Source organism: Gymnodraco acuticeps, unplaced genomic scaffold (assembly GCF_902827175.1).
Source record: "Gymnodraco acuticeps unplaced genomic scaffold, fGymAcu1.1, whole genome shotgun sequence".
Classification (NCBI taxonomy): domain Eukaryota; kingdom Metazoa; phylum Chordata; class Actinopteri; order Perciformes; family Bathydraconidae; genus Gymnodraco; species Gymnodraco acuticeps.
The window spans coordinates 681,844-706,490 of record NW_022990213.1 but is presented as its reverse complement, the minus strand read 5'-3'; the positions used below and the strand labels follow the sequence as shown (position 1 = coordinate 706,490).

The 24,647-nt window shown below is 42.7% G+C and overlaps 1 protein-coding gene across 1 annotated transcript in view; it reads left to right on the top strand.

The window, feature by feature from the left end:
- The window catches only part of LOC117547585 (zinc finger protein GLI2-like), a 97,651-nt gene extending 75,384 nt beyond the window's left edge, over nt 1-22,267 (top strand). Inside the window, 9 exon segments of the mRNA XM_034218403.1 lie at nt 4,563-4,764; nt 6,798-6,990; nt 8,936-9,046; nt 9,464-9,604; nt 12,047-12,196; nt 13,662-13,826; nt 15,555-15,836; nt 17,273-17,636; nt 18,259-22,267. Coding sequence (XP_034074294.1) covers nt 4,563-4,764; nt 6,798-6,990; nt 8,936-9,046; nt 9,464-9,604; nt 12,047-12,196; nt 13,662-13,826; nt 15,555-15,836; nt 17,273-17,636; nt 18,259-20,546 — 3,896 coding nt within the window. The 3' untranslated portion in view covers nt 20,547-22,267.
- Nucleotides 22,268-24,647: the final 2,380 nt, after the last annotated feature.

The window sequence follows — 24,647 nt, the reverse complement described above, 5'->3', positions numbered from 1 at the left end:
GGTTGGAGACCCCTGCTCTAGTATATGTGTTGCCTGAATATGCTTAATGAAAGGCAGATTTTCCTATTAATCAAATCTCTGAGCATTTTTTTATCTTGATTTCTTCTTTTCTAAATTCACATTGTATTGATATTTATTTTCTTTTGTATTTGTTTAAATTGCATTTGTAATTTAGGCAATCCAAAAGTAACAGAAAGTAATCAGGTTACATTACTTTTATATTTTGATACTCAGATTAGGTTGATTACTGATTACATTATATGTAACTAGTAATTGAAACAGAATACATTTTTAAAGTAACCCTCCCAACCCTGTATGAATTGCTTAGCAGATCGGAAAGAACTCCATTTATGACGATCCATGTATCAAAGTGGATGATAGACTCTCAATGCTTTACGCTGTTTTTTTTCGACCAACACATCTCCTGTAGTTTACCAAAGATGACACATTTATTTATTAGCCCTAAAGAAGCACATTCCTGAGGACCGTTTGTTGTGTTTGCCAACTCTTTCATACACATCACGATCATCTCCACCAAGTCGTTTTTTGGGCCCCCAACAACTGTCGTCCGCCATGGATCATCCCGGGGGCCTTTAACTAAGTGCACATGCCACTGCTTTACGGCTCGCCACCTCCAAACATAATAGTTTTGTAAGTAAGACCTTGGTTTATGGCTGTAGGGCTGGCGCGGTGATTACAGCGGTGCCTGGATTCATTTAGCCTGAGGGTTGTGAGTTCCAGCAGCACAGAGAGGGATTGGCTGCATATTGACAGCAGTGAAGTTGACGTTGAGCAAATGTGTGCCTAGGTGAGCTGTGATGGGCCTATTATGAGTTTCCTGCCTCTCGCGCCTCTGATGATGTCCGCTGTAAGACCTAATTAAACGTGAGCACAAAGACACACACCGGTCCTGCTTTCTTTCCCTCACACTGTCAAGCAGCACCTGTTGGTTCCAAGTCATCTGTCTCTGTGGGAGCTATATGCCTCAGAAATGTAAAACAAATAAATACACATGAATGATGGACTATCAGTATGAATGGAAAAATAAATAGCCATCTACAAAAGTTCATTGAAAAGTAGCTTTTCCCTCCATTTTCTGTGAGAAAAAAAAAAGAAGTGCCACAGCCAGGTCTAGCGGAAGGTCGTGAACGCCACCTTTGTGAGTCCGCCTTGTTCTTTTTTAATGGTATGCTGAGATCAATTTGTTTAAATTGCTTCCATTTAACTTGCCCAAGTACAGCAGTCTGAAAGAGATTTCTATCAAGGTAATTACTGAGAATGATTGGAGGCGATTCATTATGCATAGGAGGAGGAGAATGTTAAATAGGGGAGCAGTGTGTGTGTGTGCGTGTGTGTGAGTGTGTTGTGGGGAGATGCAGGAGATAGAGTGTTGCTTAGCATGGCTATGACCTCCACTTCAATGGGGGTGAATGTTTCTTCCAACCTGGTCCAGGGTAGCTGCTGGTTTCTATTGAGGCTAACCCTAACCCTACAGAGGTTATTTGTTCTCCAATCCGGTGCCAGTGAGCCCTGACAAAAGTATCTGAAATATTGTTCTGATGCACTTTGGACAACATGTATCTCAGGGGTGTCAAACAAATGTTAGTTCACGGGCCACATACAGCCACATTTGATCTCAAGTTGGCCTGACCAGTAAAATCATAGCATAATAACCTATAAATAACCACAACTTCAAATTGTTCCCTTTGTTTTAGTGCAAACAAGTATGTTGTTCAAATGCTCACATTAAATCAGCTATCTTTTTACAAAACATTATGAACAACCAGATATTCTTTGAGAAAAATAATTGTAATTTCAACAATATAATGCCTCAGTTTATCATTTACACATGTGCATTATAGATTACATTACATTACATTGCATTTAGCTGACGCTTTTATCCAAAGCGACTTACAATAAGTACATTCGACCAGGAAGACACAACCTTGAAGAAAACAGAATCATATAAGTACATCAGGTTTCATAGAGCCAAACATTTCAAGTGCTACTCAACTGGCTTTAGATAAGCCAGTCCTTTATTAGTATATAAGTGCTTTGTTAATAATTATATCGCTCGAAGTGGAGTCGAAAGAGAGGAGTTTTCAGTTTGCGCCGGAAGATGTGCAAGCTATCTGCTGTCCTGATGTCAATGGGGAGCTCATTCCACCAATTTGGAGCCAGGATAGCAAACCCACGTGTTTTTGCTGATGGGAACTTGGGTCCCCCTCGCAGTGAGGGTGCAGCGAGTCGTTTGGCTGATGCAGAGCGTAGTGCACGCGCTGGGGTGTACGGTTTAACCATGTCCTGGATGTAGGAAGGGCCAGATCCATTCGCAGCATGGTAAGCAAGTACCAGTGTCTTGAAGTGGATTCTAGCAGTTACCGGAAGCCAGTGAAGGGAGCGGAGGAGCGAGTGGTGTGGGAAAATTTAGGAAGGTTGAAGACCAGACGAGCCGCTGCATTCTGGGTGAGCTGCAGAGGTCGGATGGCACATGCAGGTAGACCAGCCAGGAGGGAGTTGCAGTAGTCTAGGCGTGAGATGACGAGAGCCTGGACCAGAACCTGCGTCGCTTTCTGTGTCAGCTGGGGACGTATCCTCCTGATGTTGTAAAGCGTGTATCTGCAGCAACGGGTTGTAGCAGCGATGTTTGCAGTGAAGGACAGGTTGTTATCTAGGGTCACACCCAGATTCCTTGCAGTCTGAGTCGGGGAAACAACTGAGGTGCCGATGTTGATTGTCAGGTCAAGAGTGGGACAATCTTTTCCCGGAAGGAAAAGCAGCTCAGTCTTGTCAAGGTTGAGCTTGAGGTGATGATCAGACATCCACTGAGAGATGTCAGCTAGACAAGCAGAGATGCGTGCGACGACCTGGGTCTCTGAGCGGGGAAAGGACAGAATTAATTGGGTGTCGTCAGCGTAGCAGTGGTATGAAAAACCATGCGGGCTAATGACTGATCCGAGCGAGTTTGTGTACAGGGAGAAGAGGAGGGGACCAAGAACAGAGCCCTGAGGGACCCCTGTAGTTAATAGACAAGGGTCGGACTCAGACCCTCCCAAGTTACCCTGTAGGTACGGTCTTTGAGGTATGAGGTGAGGAGGGAAAGTGCAGAGCCTGAAACTCCACGTTTTTGGAGAGTGCGAAGGAGGATCTGATGATTCACCGTGTCGAATGCAGCAGACAGGTCCAACAGGATGATGACAGAGGAGAGGGATGCAGTTTTGGCAGTGTGCAGTTCCTCAGTGACAGCAATGAGAGCAGTTTCTGTGGAGTGACCTGCCTTGAAACCAGACTGGTGCGGATCCAGAAGGTTGTTCTGATGGAGATAACAGGAGAGTTGTTTAAAGACAGCGCGTTCAAGTGTTTTAGACAGGAACGGGAGTAGAGAGACAGGCCTGTAGTTTATAACATCTGACGGGTTGAGAGTGGGTTTCTTTAGGAGAGGGTTTACTCTTGCCTCCTTGAGACTGTTTGGAAAGTGACCAGAAGTTAGAGAAGTGTTGATGAAATGGGAGAGAAACGGTAGAATATCAGGAGCGATAGTCTGAAGGAGGTTTGAAGGGATGGGGTCCAGAGGACAGGTGGTAGGGCGGGCAGAGGTAATGAGGGTAAGAACCTCACTTGGAGAGAGAGGGGAAAAGGAGGTTAGTGTGTGGGTGGAAGGAGGGTCTGGTGACCCAGCGGTGAGTAGAGGTGAGTCAGAAAAAGAAGAGCGAATATCATCAACCTTTTTTTTCAAAGTGGATAACAAAGTCGCTTGACAGAAGTGAGGAGGGGGGAGGGGCTTTGGGAGGGTCCAAGAGGGTGGAGAAGATGGAAAATAGTTTTTTGGGATTGGAATAGGAAGATTGGATCTTATCTTGAAAGAAAGTGCTTTTTGCCTGAGAGATCGAAGCAGAGAAAGAGGAGAGGAGAGCCTGATAGGTTAGGAGGTCGTCACAGTGTTTGGATTTCCACCGTTTCCGCTCTGCTGCCCTAAGGACGGTTATATTAGCACGCAGTGCATCATTTAGCCAGGGAGCAGGAGGGGACTGACGAGCCTGCCGAGATGTGAGAGGACAGAGAGAGTCCAGAGTGGACGAGAGAGTAGAGAGGAGAGTTTCTGCAGCAGAGTTTGGAGGTAGTAGTTGGAACGAGTCTGAGGAAGGGAGGGCTGAGAGCACCGATGAGGCAAAGGTAGAGGGGGAGAGGGAACGAAGGTTACGGCGGACAGGTGCAGGATGAGAAGAGATTAGTTTGTTATGTTTGGAAAGGGGTAGAGAGAATGAAATGAATCACAGTGTATCTACAAAGGCACAGAACATTAAGTCACAGGTATCTGGAACTGAACAATATAGTATTTTATTTTATGATCCAAACTACTTGTCAATATCTAGAAATTATTTCCACATCTGTGTAGTAATCCTGACCACCTGAACTGACCCACTACCATACAAACAACACGATACTACCATGGACGCCCTGATGTATCTATTTGTAAGCAAGTGGTTAATTTATGTTCGAGTGGTCCATCATCTTTACCAAAGGCCAGATTGCTAAAGTTCTCTTGTCGTTTCTTTTGTCAGTATCACGTTTCCCAAGCCCACGGCTGACCCCCCGGCTGAGCAGAAAGAGGGCGCTGTCTATCTCCCCGCTGTCGGACGCCAGCATCGACCTGCAGACGATGATCCGCACCTCGCCCAACTCCCTGGTGGCGTACATCAACAACTCCCGCTCCAGCTCGGCCGCCAGCAGCTCCTACGGGCACCTCTCAGTCGGAGGCATCAGGTGGTTATATGGTGCACGTGTATACACATCTGACAAACATGCATATGCACATTTACATTACATTATATTTCATTTAGCTGATGCTTTTATCCAAAGGGATTTACAAAAAGTGCATTCAACAATGACGAAACAAAGTCAAAAGCAAGAATCCTGCTGGTACCTTTCCTATCTGTAAACCAGATGAAGTGCTTCTGCATTAGCTTCACTGAAAGCCAAAACTTTGTATGTGCTACGTACAGACGAGAGATTTTCTTTTTATTAGCAAAGATGCAGTTTAAACTGTTAGATTTTCAGTTTTGCAGCAGAAGATGTGTAGACGACTTAGGGATGTGCATCTCCATCACTGAGGCCGATGCGATGCGCATCTCGATACGTTGCCACGATACGATACATTAACGATACATTTGAAACACCAGGCGATGCGATACGATACGATTCACCCCTGTTGCGATACAGTTTGATACGATTTGATTCAACATTATGCGATTCGGTGCGATACGATGCGATTCAACACGATGCAAAAATAATGATACTTCAATTTGGTACGACAGAGGATTTTTGTTTTATTCCTTATATGCAGCAAATCATACATTAACAAAAAAGTGCTTTACATATTTGGTACTGCACATCCCATCATGCCGTTTATTTTTTTGCCTTTAAAAGCTCTCCAGAGTACAATTGTATAACACCTCACAGTTACACAATGTAAGGATGCATTGCTCATGATTAACAATGTGCAAATAACAGCTACCATAGAGCAATGCCCATACAGCTGCCAGCCTGATGTGCTTAACACTCATTCATAGGCTAACTCACCAGTGAGCAGAAAGCGGTGGGTTCTATATGAACAATAAATAATACAAATAACCTTTCACAAACAGGTATTTCATAACTGCTTACAGTGAGGAATACATTTAAATTATTATTGGCCGTCACAGGCTGCTGTAAACTAAACACCACTCTCTCTGACAGAACACCTCACTGAGTGATTTAACTCATATGTCTAACTTTCAGGTTTCTCTTTTCAGCCGCAGACCCCATGTCGACTCTTTATGTGCGTCGCTAAGTTCCTCGTACTACTTGTGTACTTTAAATCGGCTCGGCATCGTTAACAATTTGCGAGCGATTTTTCAAGTTGACCGTCTGTGCCGCGCACATATACCATCAGGACGTTACTGATGGGGTGCGGCTGCGGAGTGATACTGTGTGTATACAAGCCCGCATCTAGGACGGATCTATGTATCATGGCTGTAGACCTGTTAAGTAATAAAGATACCTCATACAAAGGTCTACGGATACCTTATTACTCTCCATGACCTGCGGTCAACTATATAGCCTAGCATAAAGGACTATTACACCGTCTTTCTTGAACAATCCGAAGTGTTGCCAAACGTTTGATTTGTAGGTATTTTTCGGTGCGCTGTGTTTCTCTTTCTCCTCGACTTCCGTGTGTGTTGATAACTGAGACTCTCGGCCTCCGTAGTGGCGAAGATATCAAAGATCGTATCTGCTGAGCGTTGACAAGATTAGGAGATTTTATATGAATGAATCGGTTTTTTACCGATGCAAAGACGCTACGCAATCGATGCATCGCGAGTTCAACCCGGTTCAACCCAAACTGTAGCCGATTTGCACTCTTTCAACCGGTGCACTCGCATCTTGAACGTTTATGCCGGTGCACCGATGCGAATCGGTGAATCTTAACATCTCTAGTAGACGTCATGCTGTCCTGATATCAGTGTGGAGCTCTTTCTACCATTGTGCAGCCAGAATAGCAAACAGGCATGTTGAAGAGTACCTGCGTCACGCTCGCAGTGAGGGAGTAGCAAGTCGATTGGCCGATGCAGAGCGAATTGCACGTGCTTGAGTGTATGGTTTAACAGGCATTCAGTCAAATGCATTTAGGGCATATAGGCAAGTAAAAAGCATGTTTGCAAGGTCTGACACTGTGTCATTACTCTTTGAATGTTAGCCACCAGTCGAAAAATCTCCATAATTTGTTTCCAGATGCTAACTTTTTCCCTCTTGCTCAGTCCCTCCTTCAGCTTCCCTCACCCCATCAACCCCATGGCGTACCAGCAGCTGTTGGCCCAGCAGAGGAGCCTCAACGCCTTCGGACACACTCCTCCTCTCATCCAGCCAAACTCTTACTCCGCCCGCCAACACCCCCTCACTGCCTCACCTATGACCACCTGCCACAACAGCTCCAACTCTGAGGCAAACCAGGTAAGAACAGGAGCAGTCGTATTTTGATTCATTCAGCCCATTTTGAAATTAAAATAACACAAAATGGCTGAATTGTTTAAGAAAAAACTCAACGGCTAATTCTGAAGGTGACAGTTGTTCTTTTTCTGACAAAAAGTGATAAATAGGTAGTGTTAGTCCTAAACACAACATATTTAACTAAAATAAAACTAAAATGATTGACAGCTAGTTTTACGTTGATGAACTAACTGTTTCGGCACTCTTTCAGAATTGAGGATGAAGGCCTGTCATGAATGAAGTATATTTTGTAAATGGTCTCAGGTCAGAAATATGCAGGACGCTCCCTCCCAGTTCCATCTGTCTTACTTCCTACTGTCTCCTCGTTCTCTCTTTATCAGCCGCTGTATATACCACAGCGTAATGTAATGTAAACTTCCCTCTCAGTGAATCACTCCCCCTCACATGGCTCTCCACTGACACACACTGAGACTATCCAAGAGTATATGTTTGCACTTTTTTGCACACACACACGTTTAATTGAATTTCAGCAGTGATCACAACCATATTTGCTGCTTGGTTTTCAGCCAACTAGATGAATCATCGAGGCCCCCAGAAACTACACTATAGCGTCTGGGTGGGATTATGAGACCCCCCCCCCCAGCAATGAACCGCACTATACACACACAGTCATGTATCAGCTGCTTTACATTTGATATCTTTCATTTAATTTCTTCTCCATTAGTGCTTTAAGAGGGCCTTGTGTGTCTTTGTTTTTTTTTTTGTCATCTTAAGAATCTGTTAGCAGATCAAAGCCCCCCCACTCCCCACCTCCACAAACGCCAACCCTGCCGCCTTCCCCCTCTGTAACGAGGGAAATAACTCCTCTTCTTTCATATTTCCTTGCGGCTTTGGTGATCATAAAGCAGTCTAAACTGTTTAGTCTCGGCGGCGGGTCTCGCTCTGACTTATGGGCCGCGGTGCCTGGCGCAACATGTACTCCACACATATCTCTGCAGCACACCATCCAGACAGAAACAATGGCATGTCATCTCCTCGACTCTGTTATCTGATTCACATCCGTCGCTCTCTGAGGTTCATGTGTGGAATCTGGTGGTTTAATACGTTGAATGGATGGTTGAATTAATAGCAGAATGAGTGGGAGGGCTAATGGATGGATATAAGGCTTTGCTGCTATGTACTGTATGATTCACTAATAGATGATGAATGACTGGGATGTTGTGTCTGAAGATTATAAGAAGGTTAGATTTTTAGTTTCTTACAGTTTATATGCTTTATTTACAAAAGTAGCATGGCTGCTTCAAAAAATTCCATTCACACTGAAAAAACTGAAATGTCAACAAATGTCACATAACTGTTTTAGGTTTGTTGAAATCAATAATATTAAGTTGAACCTTATATATTTGTTTTTGAACTCAAAGGTGGGGTAGGTAAGTTTGAGAAACCGGCTCGAGATACACTTTTTGTTATATTCCATGGAATGCTCTTAACGTCCCGATAGCAATGAATATCTTAAGTGCTTTGACAATAAATCCATAAAAAATGTCATCTGTGGAAGCCGTGGTACTGTAAAAAGCACGACCAATCATTTTAGCCGGGCTAAAATAACTGGATGGCCTACCTGCCTGTCAGCCTTCCATCTGTGCACAAACTTATCTCGTGCCCTCATTGGTCATGTGCGCGTTCGTGTGTGTTGGAGGAGGGGCTCTGTGAGGAAGTGGCAGATTTGTTCCGGCTGTGTATTTTCAAATTCTAGCGCACTCGAGCTGATTTCACCAAAATGACCTACCCCACCTTTAATAGTATTGCTTTCAACCACCCTTATACTGTTGTGTGGAATCTGTTGACATAATACATTTATTTATGGTCAACATTTCATCTTCTTTAAGTGCAGAAAATCATTACCGCTGTATTAAAAACCCTGTCTCCATTATTTTCTGTTCTTCAGAACGCCAGTGGAGACCCAGCAGTGAGTAGCACAGTCAACCCATTGACCACCAAGAGGTCAAAGGTTAAGACGGAAGCAGAGGGTCCACTGCCCATCTCACCATCATCTCATGTAAGAAAATCCAACAATAGTGGACTGAAATCCTAACATAACAAAAGTAAAATGTAACATAACACACTCCAGACCATGATTTCTTTGCTTTCTACTGCATAGATTTTCAGTTATCTCTATAACAGCTTCAGATACCTACTGTACAGTGAAAATATCCCCTCTGAAACTGCAGTTGCAAATGTGTATCTAATTGATTAAATGTAGCTCTAATCAATGACAAGCTCATTCGGATTTAAAAAACTGATAAGATAAGAGACATGCTAAATAGTAGAGAATGCTTCTGTAACATATTGACCACTGATTCTGGTAAAAGATGTAGTCAGTGTTGGCATGTTTTTATTTTGTAGATGTCTTAATGGATACCTAGATATGTACTGTTTGTTAGCCCCCCTGACAAAGTGCTGTCCCTTTCTCCAGGATCATTGTGGGGGGATCTTGGACCTGAGTGAGGATCTGGACAAAGACGAGTGCAAGCAGGAGCCTGAGGCCATATATGAGACCAACTGCCACTGGGAGGGCTGCTCCAAGGAATACGACACCCAGGACCAACTCGTTCATGTGAGTGATGGCATCTCTAACCCTTTCACACATACTTTCGTTTAGTTTGAACTCTACAGCTTGATCCGAAAGAAACCTACAGGTGTGAATCCTCTCTCAGAACACTGTCGGGACAAAACAGCCGGACCTTGGTCTGACTGACAGATGTGGTTCATGTAGGCTTCGACCTTTACGCCTATTACAGGAAGTTCTGGCAGGCTATGGTCATGTTATAGGACTCCTTAGTGAAACAGCTTAGTGCAAAACAAGTGTGTAGAAGAACACAGAAGAGAAAGAGAGAGTGACAGTTTATCTGCTTAGAGAAGGCAGGTGCTGCTAATTGTAGCAGAGAAGAAAAAAGCAGTAAAGTGTCAAGTGGTGGTCAAAGTGTAGGTGTCAGTTTGTCTCTCAAGAAAAGGTTCCGCCCTCTATGTTGGCTATAAGGACAGGAGAGCCGGTCTACAGATCAATCGATTGCTGAGAAATGTTTATTTCTTTAATGTATGTGCTTATTGCAATTGTGACTGGTTAGATCAAATGTATACAAGGTAACAAAAACACAAAGCTTGGTTCCCACTTTCAGCTGTGAAAGGCCATACGTTGCTGCAGCATGTAGGCTTTACAACTGGAAATTCCTCTGTTAAAACACACCCTCCAATGTCAAGTTTGTTACAGGCATGTCTCTCCAAGCAATTCTGGACAATGTCATTAACATAGTGAAAATCTCAAACTGTGCCATCAGAAACATTGCATTTTGTTGTGTAGAAAGTGAAAAGTGCAAACACTCTTCTGCTTCTCATTAAATCCCTGCAGAAAGCTGTCCATCCTTTCCTGTTGGGTTGACACGCGCAGCGTTAATGAGCCTGCCGGCTCTCGCCAAATTCAAGCCCATGCCCTGCAGCTGTGCCCCCCGTCCCACCCCCAACCCTTCAGCCCCATGACCCCTAACCCTTACCCTCTCACTCCCAACAATACCCCCCGCCCCTAACGCCCAGAGGGCCAGCCATAAATCCATCGTCATGCCAGAAGCTCTGGAGTTAGAGACCCTCATGCCGCCCTCTTTTCCAGGCCAACTTCTCTCCTTGCTTCTCCCCTTTCTGACCGGCTGTCAGTCATGCAGAGTAGTGGTAGAAGGGGCATGTGTCAGGTCCACAGACCCACAGATTATAGGAAGTGTTGGCTAAAGTCAGGGCCGCGATTACCTTCAAGAACCTTTGCACTCAAACCAGCTGCCGAGCCACAAACCCTGTGAGAGCTCACCGGGATAATTAAGAAGTCTAGCAGACGATCTGTGGTTTGAGCTTGGGTGTGGATGGTCAATTTGAGGCCAACACATTCTTTAATCCTCACAGGACCATTGGGTTTTTCAAAAGGCCTCGGCTTTCTTTTTTTGCAAAAATTCCAGACAGCATCTCCCCCAGCACACCAAGGGTTTCACACAAGGTTAATATCAGAACAAAAACACACCTCTTCTGGCTTCTGCCTTAACCAAAGTATTCCTGTTTCAAGAGTCACCAAAATATTATTGGTTCACAGCCGTGTGAAACCCTAAAACAGAGGCCTCCACTCGTTTCCGTTCCTCCTCCTCACCCAGAATAGATCTCAGCAGAATCAACCACTGAGCGTTCCTACTGGTGGAGAGTGGCCACAAAAGTGGTGCATTTGAGGGCCTGGATGTCCTCAGGAAATGCAGTGGTTCCTCTGGAGGTGTGGATATTTGTGTGTGGTGCACAGGATGAGAAGTTCTTAGTCTAAGTTTGTGTGTCAGCAATGTAAGTCTTTAAGTCTGATGAAACATGTTAAGATAACCGGCAAGGTACTCCAGCATATCTATAGTAGTGGCTTCCTCTTTCCCCATCAGTGGAAATTATTTATTTTACAAACTAAATCCTATACGTGATATATTTCTAGGCAGTGGAAAACATGCTTGAATTACACTAAACATGCATATTGTGTTTGATGTGTAGATGGACCATTTAAAACAGAATTATCTGAGATTTCATTATTGGGTTTTTTTAGGTTTTGAGAGAATTTAATTTTTTAAAAAGCAAGCAGGAAACATTGTGTGTCTCTTACTGAAGGAATGATGCAGCAAAAGTTCCAAGTGGAAGATAACGTAGGTTAAAACAAATCCTTTTCCTGAGGAAGTTCCTCTTCCTTGAGAAACCAACACTCAGAGCCTGAAAAAACAAAACAAGCTTTTATAGTTTTTGTTTCCTGTTGACAGATGCATAATAACTGTCAGCCATAATGGATGGCATCATCACTCAAACTGTGTGTGTGGACAAACCCATGGACACATGAAAGAGGGAGGGAAAAAGACAAGAGAATGCTGACTCATTTTTAGTTACACACATGCTCACACACTTGGTATCTTGCTTTGACGTTTTTCACAGCGTCTCTATCACAAACATATGTTATGCTCTGTTGTGATGATTTACTCTTATGATATTGTCTCCTCAGCATATCAACAACGACCACATCCACGGTGAGAAGAAGGAGTTTGTGTGTCGCTGGGACGAGTGTTCGCGGGAGCAGAAGCCTTTCAAGGCTCAGTACATGCTGGTGGTCCACATGAGGCGTCACACGGGGGAGAAGCCGCATAGATGCACAGTAAGAACCAGGGGACTGTTAGACTACCTGTTTTTTACAAAAGTACCTTCAAAATCAAAGCAGCAAAAGCTAAAATAATCTGACATTGAGATAAAAGTAATGGATCCTATATTTCTCCCATTGAAACTAAATGCATATTGTGTTTGAACCTCATAACCTGAATGTCCATGTTTTTAGGCAGTGACACTCAGTCACAATTGACCTTTTAAAAATTAGTATTAATGTACGTTTTTAAATGTTATGAATATATATTTATATGAAAATAAATACTAAAGCTTGTATAAAATGCCCCATATACCTTAAACAGGCCCTATTATGCTTTCTGGGTTTTTCCCTTTCCTGTAGTGAGTTATATTGGTTTGTGTGATGTAAATGGTCTGCAAAGGCTAAAATCTCTCCCACACACAATTGCGATATCATCTCCCTATATTTATATATATCTTTATATATATTTATATTTATTATTTATTATAAATAGTACACTCTGTGTCTTGTTGAAATGACAATAAAGTATGTCTATGTCTATGTCTCATGTGTCTTTCTGGGTGGAGCCTTCCGATGGATACTCAATATCACTGATGCTGAGCACAAAGAATATTTGTTGAGATTAGGAAACTCAAACTAGACCGACCAATGGTGTAACTAGATCACTCACTCAGTTCCTCGCTCAGTGACTTCATGTTAATAGGGCTGGCCCCTTTGCAGTCCAGCCAAAAACATTCCATGTGATTTTCTTTGTGCTGAGCACCAGTGATATTTTCCATGTTGATTAATCATGAGAGGTTTTATTGAAGGCTTCATTTGCTGTGTGAAGATCAGATTGTGGGCCTGTTTGCCGGGCTTCAAAGCTTGCTCTTGTGAATGCATTAAAACAGATGACTTGTTAAGGAGAGAGTGAAGAAAGCTGATTGACAGTACAGGCATGTAATTAAAATCTGCAGACAAGCAGGGGGCCATGGATCCTTATTAAGCCCAGGCTGTATATTCTCTGCACGAATCCCATGTGCATCTTCTTATTAGACTCAAACTCCCCTTTAGTCTCCTCTTTTAAGGGAGAATCTTCTGACTCTTATATCCAATTTCTGAGCTTGTTTAATTGAATTCTCTTTACATCTCAGAGACAACTACGTTCACAATGACTACTCAGAAAGAATACCAAATTATAGCTTGTACAGTACAAGTGAACACAAAGGATAAACACAGGCCTCTCTTTGTCTCAACAAAGTACAAAGAGCTCTACCACACCTCACACAGTTAAGATATTTCGCATAATAGCGCTTTTTACCAAAGTGTAACACTGCTTTGTGTTTGTGCGGCATGCCACAGTAGATGGACACGAGTCCAAGAGTAGATTACATTTGAAAACTGACTGACAGTTTTCTCCCAGCACTTTTCTTTAACCAGCTGCAGACAAACCAACACAGGCATCCAGTCTCACTGTCTGTTTGTCTCTGTCTTTCTGCAGTTTGAGGGCTGTCCGAAAGCTTACTCTCGTCTGGAGAACCTCAAGACCCACCTCAGGTCCCACACCGGGGAGAAGCCATATGTGTGTGAACATGAAGGCTGCAACAAGGCCTTCTCCAACGCCTCAGACCGGGCCAAGCACCAGAACCGCACACACTCTAATGAGGTATGTCCATTCACACACAACTGACTCACTCAGTGGAGCTTCATGTATTTGAGCCACCTTCAGCTTTGTCTTTAGTGTAGGGAAAATTGTGCAAAACTAGGGGACGTTATCATGAAACCAAAACAAATCAAATACAGACACTCCTACTGATGTTTCCTCAAAGGAGAACACAGGATAGCTGACACAGAGAGCAGCTATTAAGCTCTTACTGGTCGCCTAAAATGAATAACGTTACCATCCGACTCAACTGCATTGTCTATTACCTTTTGAGGGATACTAGTTCTTTCCAGGATTACATTTGTTTGACGCACTCATGAGACGTCCAGATGTATGCTGACGACACGGTGGTTTACACTCATGGGAAAGCTACTGAACAGGTTGCCTCTAAGCTCTCGTTGACGCTGCACAAAGTTGCTCAATGGTTAAATGACTCGTGTCTTACTTTAAACACTAACAAAACAGTGACAATGTATTTCACGAATAAGAAAAAAACAACCACGCATCCACAGCTTCGTGTGAATGGTAAAATAATTGAAAACGTCAATGAGGTCAAATACTTGGGAGTGATCTTGGATGCCAATTTGACTTTTGAAAGCCATATTAGAAGCATGACTAGAAAGCTGAAATATAACATTTTCAAATGTAAACATATTAGGAACTCATTAACCATAGAAGCATCGAAAACCTTTTTGCATGCCATGATACTATCACATTTTCACTACTGTATAACCTGCTGGTCCCAAGCAACTAAGACTGCTATGAGACCACTTGAGGTTCTTTATAAACAAGCCTTCAAAGTTATGGATAGAAAGTCATTAAAACACCATCATTGCAATATACTGTCCAAATACAAACTGTTCAGTTTTGATAGTCTTGTTCTACTTTCCCGAGTTCGATTGGTATTCAGAATCATTCACAATTCTACAACACCACCGTTGAGGGGCTTTTTTCAGTTTCGCCGTGAGCAGAGTTGCAGAAACTCCAGATCTGCATCAAATGCAGATCTAACCATCCCTCTGAGGCGCACTGCCTTTGGACCATCAGCATTTTGGTTTACGGCCATCAAGCACTGGAATACTCTTCCAGTTGAACTTAAAACCTGAACTGATTTTAACTCGTTTTCCTATGGTGCAAAAAAAATGATATTAAGCAACCAGTCATGCCAACATTAATTACACTGTAATCTGAGTTTTTTTTTAACTGTATTGTCATACTATATCGTAGATATTTAATTTAAGTGTATTTGAAGTGTACTAAGTGTTATGTTCGTAACCTGAATTCAAATCAGGCTTTGTAATTATTTGAGTGACCGAGATCATGTAAGTGTATTTCAAGTGTACTATGTATTAATTTATTGAGCTGTACTTAAATCAGGTTTTAAAATTGTTTGTTTATTGATTGTTATGAACCTGTCTGAGGACCACAGATGGAAATGAGCTATTAGCTATAATCTGGCATATTGCATCTCTTCTCTTTGCTGAGATTAATGTTTTTGTATGCATGGTCCTTCTATAAATAAATTTAAAAAATAAATAAAAATAAATAAAAAAGAAAGATAACTGTTCCTGTCCTGTGAGAAAAAAGTTCCAATGTAATCTGTGTCATTATTTTTCCCTTATAACATCATTGACAAAGCAATTTTATTCTATGAAATGTGATTTTGTAGGAGACAGGGTTGGCCCAAAAATGTACCTCAATTTAATTTGCCCTTTAAATCTTTCTTGGCAGAAACCGTATGTGTGTAAGATCCCGGGCTGTACCAAGCGTTACACAGACCCCAGCTCTCTCAGGAAGCATGTTAAGACAGTCCATGGACCGGAGGCCCACGTCACCAAGAAACAGCGAAGCGACATCCCCCCCAGACAGCAGCCCCCCAAAGGCAATGGGGAGAATGAGGCTAATTCCAAGCTCGGTGGAAGAGGCCTGGACGGCAAGATGGAGGCCAACAGCACCTCTAGAGGGGTGGATGACTGCCTACAAGTCAAATCCATCAAGACTGAGAATTCTATGGTGGGTCCTCCCTACATGAAATTAGAAAGTTATCCCTCACTATCTTCCTTTTAAAATATTTGCAGGAAATTGTCTTTTGATTTAAACTTGACTGCATCCTGAAGCTATTTTAGCAGATTTAAACTCATTCTTAATGTCACTTGATTATGATATTATAGCATGCCTCTGTCTGTTTAGGAAACAACAAAAACACTTGTTTATCCACTGTTTTCACTTTACTAACATGGCTCTGAAGTTAGATGTGTTCTTCCGGTACTTCCTGCATCCTACCTAACTCACCTCTCTGGTTGTTGCTTGAACTTGCTTTTCTCAAGTTAACCTTTCTAATGGACAGACTTCACTGAGGTGAGCACTAAAACTGTCCCGTCACCACTCAGCATGGGGAGGTGTGTGAATGTGTCCTCATGTTCATGCCACATGGTTGCATTCTTGCATGATGGTCACGGTTATTTTTGCATGAATACCCATTTTTATAATCTCAAACATAAATGAATGTATGGAGACGATTAAACTAGATTATTTTTCCACAAAGATCCCTGGCAGTAGACTCTGCTGTGGGACAAATATAAAGCCACTGTAACATTCATATTCAGTGGCTGGGAATATAAATAGTGCCATGATCAAGCTGTGACCAAGACTTTATTCATTTCCGATCAGTTTGAATTACAGTGGCCGCTGTATTGTTGCTCACAGAACTCATCTATTATCAACTTGTTTTCTGGTTGTAAATAAATCAAATTGATCTATTATTAATGATATTATGAAACTCTAGACCTACATTAATTATTAGAAAACACAATCACAATCAGAATTTACTAAATGCGCTGATTATTTAAAATGGAAGAATACATAATGGATTTCTCTGAACTTGGCATGAGACAAAAGCTTTGACTATCTTTTCCATCATTTTTTGTTATTCATCGGTGTAAAAATTCGAATTGTACCACTATCGTTTCTAAACCCTCCTGTCGTGTTTGTTACTCTCCCCTTACTTTAATATTTCCGGACAAATGTTACCTGTCTTTTTAACTGCTCTTACATTAACCCCAAAACCGTTAATCATCACCACATTTTTTTAACTTCCTTTTAAGCTGTAAACAATGACTACTACTGGAATACTGGTTTACATGAATAACTGCAATAAATATACAAAGAACCAACTAAGGAAATGTATTCCAAAACTAACATTTTGTCGATTGTGGGTGTGTTCTATCCACTCAGAATTCAATGGAAGTGGTGATCAGCAATGTTATATGTTCAAATGCCTACCTTGGAAGATATCATAAGGCCTTGAGGCAATCAAAAGTAAAACACAATATTTATAAATTATGAAAGTAGTGAATTGGTCAAATTAGACCCAAACACGACAGTAGGGTTAATAAAGCTTATTTGATTCCTCCCACTCACACACTTCCCTCCCTGCTGTCCTCCACCAGATGTATCAGTCCAGTCCTGGGGGCCACTCGTCATGCAGCAGTGAGCCGTCGCCTCTCAGCAGCGCCAACAACAACGACAGTGGAGTAGAGATGGCCCTGCACAGCGGCGGCAGCTTCGGGGACCTCACACAGGACGATGGCCCCATGGTGGACTCTACTGTTCCCATCGGGGGACATCTGGCTGGGGTGGGGCTTCAGATGAGGAAAAGTGTGGGTCATGGTGGTGGGGTCACGATCAAACTGGAAAACATCAAGCAGGAAAGGCTGACCACAGTGAGGGACTCCTGCCCCTGGGGAAACTCTGCACCACAGCCACTGCAGGGCCAACGCAACAGCACGAAGCTGCCCCCAATACCTGCAGTCGGTACGTGTGGAATGTTGAGGAAATCTTTTCTTATTACCAAGGGGACACAAAGCTTGATTTGCATTATGTCCTAGAATTCAATAGACAAGCTTGTTTAATCTTTCTTATTATTTATGTATATTGTTTTATTTATTTATTTATTCTATAGGTTGTATAGGTTTTTTATTTATATTTATTTATTTTACAGTTTGTAACAGTTTGCTTTTATTATTTTTGTATTATAATTGTATTATCCTTTTATTTGTTTTATAGGTTTTAATGTTTTATTATATTTATTCAACTTGTCTTATGTCTTCCTTTATTTTACAGAGAGGGATCATTATTTGTATTTTATGATGTTTTTATTATCACAGCTTTTGCCTCTCTGTGTCCCTTGAACTGTTTCATTATGTTGTTATGCTGCATCTGTGCAAAAAGGTTTTACATGTTTTGACCTAAAGTATATGTATTTAAATTGTATTTGTGATGTCACTTTGAGCTGCACCTGGTGTATGTAAGGTGCAATACAAATACATCTTTATTATTATTATTATTATTATTATTATTACTGTTATTATTATACATTTGAACAACTCTACATTAGTTAGTGTCATTATGTAATAATGTCCTTTGTTTCTGCCAGGTTCCCTGCTGGAGAACTCCAACTTGATCACTAACCTAGGCGGTCAGTACCCCGGACAACGCATGGGGGACCTGTCTTCTTGTGAAGTAACGCTGCTGAACCAGCTCAATGAGCGGCGTGACAGCACCACCAGCACCATGAGCTCAGCTTACACCATGAGTCGGCGCTCCTCCGGCATTTCACCCTGCTATTCCAGCCGCCGCTCCAGTGAGGCGTCCCAGTTTGGTGGTAACCGCCATAACAACATCAGTTCGGCTGATTCCTATGACCCGATCTCCACTGATTTGTCTCGCCGCTCCAGCGAGGCTAGCCAGTGTGGAGGTGTCGGTGGAGGAGGTCTCCCAAGCCTCCTCAGTCTGACACCAGCTCAGCATTATCGACTTAAGGCAAAGTATGCTGCTGCCACTGGTGGAGCTCCACCCACTCCTTTGCCTAACATGGATCGGATGAGCCTGAGGACCCGCATGGCTCTCTATAGTGACTCCCAGGAAGGCTTGTCGCACCAACTCCATCAGCCCCCCTCTGGAACTGTGCCTCGGCGATGCAGTGATATTGGATATGGCACGCGGAGTATGATGCCCCATGAAGTACCCCCCCACCTTCCACGTCGTGCCAGCGATCCGGTGCGTCGTTCCACATTGGACCCTCTCTCCTTTCCCAGGGTTCAGCGCTATAACAGCATGAACAGCATGAACCCCATGAATTGTCCATCCTCTGAGCGCCACCAAGCACTGGCGATGCAGGGCTATACTCGCTCGGATGGCAGCCTGCAACGCTACCCATTTGCCCCCAGACCACCTAGCATTTGTGAGAATGTAGCCATGGAGAACATGGCAGTAGATGGGATGATGATTGGGCCGGAGCAGAGTGGAGAGGAGGACATGGTTCTTCCGGATGATGTGGTGCAGTACCTTAGGACCCAAAATCCTGGCCCCACAAGTAACAACTCTGGGCAAGGGGACTACCATTCCAACAATCAGACTCATGGCTACCAGACTAGCATGGGCCCACCAGCGTCATTTTACGCACAGAGGAGAATGGCTATGGTTGATGGCACGATGAATCATCAATCAGGTCATCAAATGGGTTCTGTTGGCCCACATCAGCCCTTCCCAGCACCATTGGACAATATGAATAAGAATAGCATGCCAGTGCAGTGGAACGAGGTGAGCTCAGGGACTGTCGACACCACAACCAAGCTCTCCAAACCACAGCAGCATCCTCTCCGGGGGAACCTAGCTGTTGTTCAGCAGACACACAACGTTGGTTCCTTGCAGGGACAAGGTCAGGGCCTTGGCAGCAACCAGCAGGTAGTGCCTATGAGTCAGAACATGTCTATGCAGGGGTATGCTAACCACAACAGCCAGAGGCTGATGAACGCCTCCCACCAGCAGCATCAGCAGCAGAGGCAGTGCAGTGTGAACTTTATTGATCAAATGAGTCCTCAGCAAGGATTTGGCCAAGAAGCAATCCCAAATGCTATATCTGGGAGTACCAGCGTGAGACCTACCCGGAGCACTATGGGAGATCCAGAACTGCAAAGTTACAGAGCAAGGACTCAGGCTGATGGCTATCCTCATGTGAACCAAATGGATCAGCAGCAAAATTACAGCGTTCACTTCCAGCAGCAGCAGCATGTCCATAATGCAGGAAGAGGAATGTTACAACCCAGGCCTCCCATGGAGCCGAAGACTAGTGCCAGACTACAAACAGTGACTAGCATGATGCAATCGAGCCGAATACCCAAATCATCTGATTTTAGCCCCAGTCATGGTACTGGCACCTCAGAGGCAAGCCCAAAGAGGCCCAGTGGCTCAGCAAGCCACAACAGAAGCTCTGAAAATCAGAACTCTGCTATGGTTTACACAGATCAGAGTCATATGTTTGAGCCAAATTCTGTCAGCTTTGATGCCCCCATGTCCCCCGGTGCCGGCCAGGCTCCTGCCAGCAACACCATTGCTGCAGCCAACATGGCCTCACCAGGAGTCAATCACGTCTCCAGCAGTACAGTGGATTCTTCTACGGGTGGATCAGGTGGCACGGAGCATGCCCAAATCGACTTTGACACCATGCTGGATGATGGGGACCACTCCAGCCTAATGTCAGGCACGCTGAGTCCTGGCCTCCTGCAGAGCCTCTCCCAGAGCTCCTCCCGCCTCACCACCCCGCGCAACTCCGTCACCTTGCCATCTGTACCGGCAGGGATCGGCAACATGGCCATCGGTGACATGAACTCTATGCTCACAGCCCTGGCTGAAGAAAGCAAATTCCTTAACATGATGAGCTGAGAGCAATCAAACACCTCATCATCCCTCCAGTCTTAACCATGTCTACATCAGGAATATTTGCCTACACAAAGCACTGATTGAACAATGCAAACTGGCTATTTCATACATTTGTTTCCTTATCTGTCCATAGTTATATTCTTATCTCTTGTAATATTTGCTTCATATTATAATGTTACATTATAAAAAACGTATTAGTAAGTATAGCTAGGGTTAAGGAAAATGTTGTCATTGTTTGATAAAAAGCCATATGTTTTACCGACAGATATATGATAGTCCAGGGTAACAATTGCCATTCAGTATTTGCTGGTGTAATAGCCCTTTACTAAGTGGTGCACTGAAAGCAGTACACACACATGTAGTACCACGCTGAGGACATCAACTATGAGCATCTGAGTACGACGTGAACACAGGAAATGAACATGATATGTAGATAACAGATAGTATTTTCTCATGAAGACTTTTATGTGTATTGATTATACTGTATGGTACTTGCTTTAAGTTATGCTATAGACTCTTGATGTTTAAACTAGGGCTGTCAAAGTTACAGTAACATGTGGACACCTACTATTCATTCACAAGGTATAATGAATAAGATGTTTATGAAATAATCATGTGGAATGTAAACAATATTGTTACAAAGCTGAGCTAAAATTGTATGTGTACAGAACAATGTGTAAAATAAGTGTTGAGACTTGCAGTGGTATCTTGGAACACACATTAAATATATTAATGTAGAACAATTAATTGAAAATAACCTTTTTGGTACCACATCTAAAAAAGATATATGACATGGCTCAGGCTGACATGGATGTCATTTTTAAACAGGAAAACGTGCAGGTGCTTGAATAAATAAGACAGAGACAATAAACAAACCATGCATGTAGAAATTGATGCATACACGCCCATTATGAAAAATACATTAAATGTTATTGCAATTGATGTATGCACTTATTTCAACACTGCAGCTTAAGAAATAGAAGTGCTATTAGAGGAACCTGTATTGCTTGTATTGCAAATACACCAAGATCTTTGAAATAAAGGATATTTGTGGTTCCAATCAATTCTGCTCAAATTAAACATATTTTATGACATTTCATTAAATTCAGTATGAATTTCAATTTGAAATGTGTGACTAACTGCGGTTCACAAAATGAAGCATTTGACAGCCCTATTTTAAACGTGGTTGTACGACGTCATGATCCATAGATATTAGGTGCTTTTTGATCATGGTCTGAGCTCTTGGGGATGGCACTGTAAAATCTGATTTCCTTCTTTGCCCGATGGATCAGAGACAGAAACTCTCCATCTCACAAGGGTAGATGATTGAAAAGGACAAGGATATGCCTCTGTGTTAGTCGTTCAGGGCACATGAACCCATGTGTCGACGAGGAGCATTCTCTAAAAGAATATACAAGTACCTCTGTGTGTTCTCAGTAGAGATCCAATCCAAATTAACACATTCATACCCCCCCCCCTCGCTGCACCACGTACTCCCCCCGGGCTCTGGACGAACTGCTGAGAGCACAGGGAGGGACACTGACTTTAAAAATAAAATCCTGTTTTATTATGTTGCAGCATTTCTAAGTAGCCTTTCAAATGTTTGTGTGTATGCTACCATTCACTTTTACTATGCTCAGTGTGTGTGGTTTTGTTTGTGTGAGTGTGTGTGTATATAGCTTTTGTACATTTCAAATAAACTATCCCCCTTGTTTCTGTTTTAATCCCTGCGTTGTGTCGTCTTTGATGTGTCGTCCACTGTTCTCAGGAGGTCACATGAAAGTGGGTCTTGCATGCTAAAAATCCCATTTGGCCTGGTCTCAGACTGCAGCTGCAAGAGCAAAGACCATTCAACTCACTGAAGCCATATGTACAGTATGAAGGGTGCACACACATAAAGAGGAAATCAAGCAGCAGATATAAGGGAAAAACAACGAGATTTAAAGAGATGATATTTACACTGCACACCCACACTGAAAAAACTGAAACGTTGACTTTAATTCAAAGTATTATGTCAACAGACTTCACATAACTGTATTAAGTTAGTTGAAAGCAATAATATTAAGTTGAAATATTATTGCTTTCAACTAACCTAATACAAAACTCTTAATTTTTCTCATTCTGCTGCAGCACCTCTTTTCACCCTCTGTCTGAAACCAGAGCCCAGTCTGCTCTGATTGGTTAGCTGGCCGGCTCAGTTGTGATTGGTGAAAAGCTTAGATCTGTCCCTCCCGTTAGCCTATATCACTTATGTGTTGGAGCGCTATAGCCAATAGAAGCGTTAGTGTTACATATTGATGTCACTAGCGGATCTTTTGGAGGGGCAGAGATAACACGCTGTCCACACAATATTCACATTTGATTACCATAAGGAGAATGTGTTCGCATATACTTACTTTTTCACATATCGAGCAGTTAGCGACTCCAGTAATCTTCACCTGGACTGGATTTTGCATCCACCTGATGAATGTTAGTCCAATATTCACTGTCCTTTTGGTTATCTTTAAACTCCTGATGGAAATGTTGGTTTATTTAAGCAGGAATAGCTCAACTTCATTCACCAGGCAGTGTTTCTGCTTAGTAGGTAGAAGTAAGGAAGGTTTTAGAGGTTTGAAAAAATATGAATATGTTATCTGCTGTAGCAAAAAAGGCTGTTATGAGAGATAACCGGAACAGCTACAGTAATGTGAGGTCAGCTACAATGACCTGAAACACACTTGCTCTGCAGATCCTAGTGATCAAATGTTGTTATTACAATATAAAGTATAGCTGCTTTTAGTGAAACATTTGAGAAGATCCATCCTTCAATCCTCTAATGTTAAAGGTGGGGTAGGTAATTTTGAAGAAACCAGCTCGAGTGCGCTAGATTTGAAAATACACGACCGGGAAAAATCTGCCACTTCCTTACAGAGCCCCTCCTCCAACACACACGAACGTGCACATGACCAATGAGGGCACGAGATAAGTTTGTGCACAGATGGAAGGCTGACAGGCAGGTAGGCCATCCAGTTACTTTAGCCGGGCCGGCTCAGATGATTGGTCGTGCTTTTTACAGAACTACGGCTTCCACAGATGATATTTTGTATGTATTTTTTGTCAAAGCACTTCAGATATTCATTGCTATCGGGATGTTAAGATCATTCCATGGAATATAAGAAAAAGTGTATCTCGAGCCGGTTTCTCAAACTTACCTACCCCACCTTTAATGTACTATTCCTTTAATGATGTATAATCACTATATTAAACCATGTGCAGCAGCTGCTTTAGTATATCAAGTGATTGCAAACAGACCATGTTGGTTTTTGGAAAAATGTCAATGATGGCTTACAATTTATATTGGATTATAATTTGTATTATGTGCACTAAAATGCATTTTTGTACACTCCTTTCTGTTGTGTTAGAGAACGTTTTCCTTGATATTGCTAATAACTGTTTATGCTTAAATAATGGAGGAGCAACATGTGTTATGCTTTGAAGCCCTGTGTTTCCTGAAAATATAATGTATTACTTTCAGTAGTTGTGCTTTTTATCCTTCGTTTTTTATTCTGCATACTCAAGAAATAATAAGAAAAAGAACCTCCACTTTGAAGACCCAGGTGAAAAAGGATACACCATAATGCATACAGAGCAGTTTCTAAAGTTAGATTGCATGTTGTCCAAAGTTAACAGTGGCAGGCCAGCCTTGGAGAAATGGGTCTGAAGCAACATGAAACAGGAAAGAAGAGAGGAGGTGGTGTGAGGAGAAGGAGAGGGCCGGAAAAGTCTGTAGAGGAAGAGAGGGGTGCTGTTGAGTTGAACACAAAGCTGGTAAGAGGTGGGAAGCAGGGGAGAGACCATAGATAAGGGAAGAGGATATGGGTACAAGAGAAGACGCAGAGTGCAGAAAGAAAGAGAACAAATCACTTTTCATTTGACAGCAAATGCAGCTGGGGACTGGTTAGAAGTGGAGCCCACTGATTGCTTTTGCCACTGGAATTCCTTATTCTCTTAGAGAGAGGATGGGAGAAAAATAGCCCCAGGGTAAGGAGTCTCACCAGAGAGGAGAACAAGAGGTTAGTGAGGCAGAAACGCATGATTAGACAAAGCACACAGATGAGGAGAGAT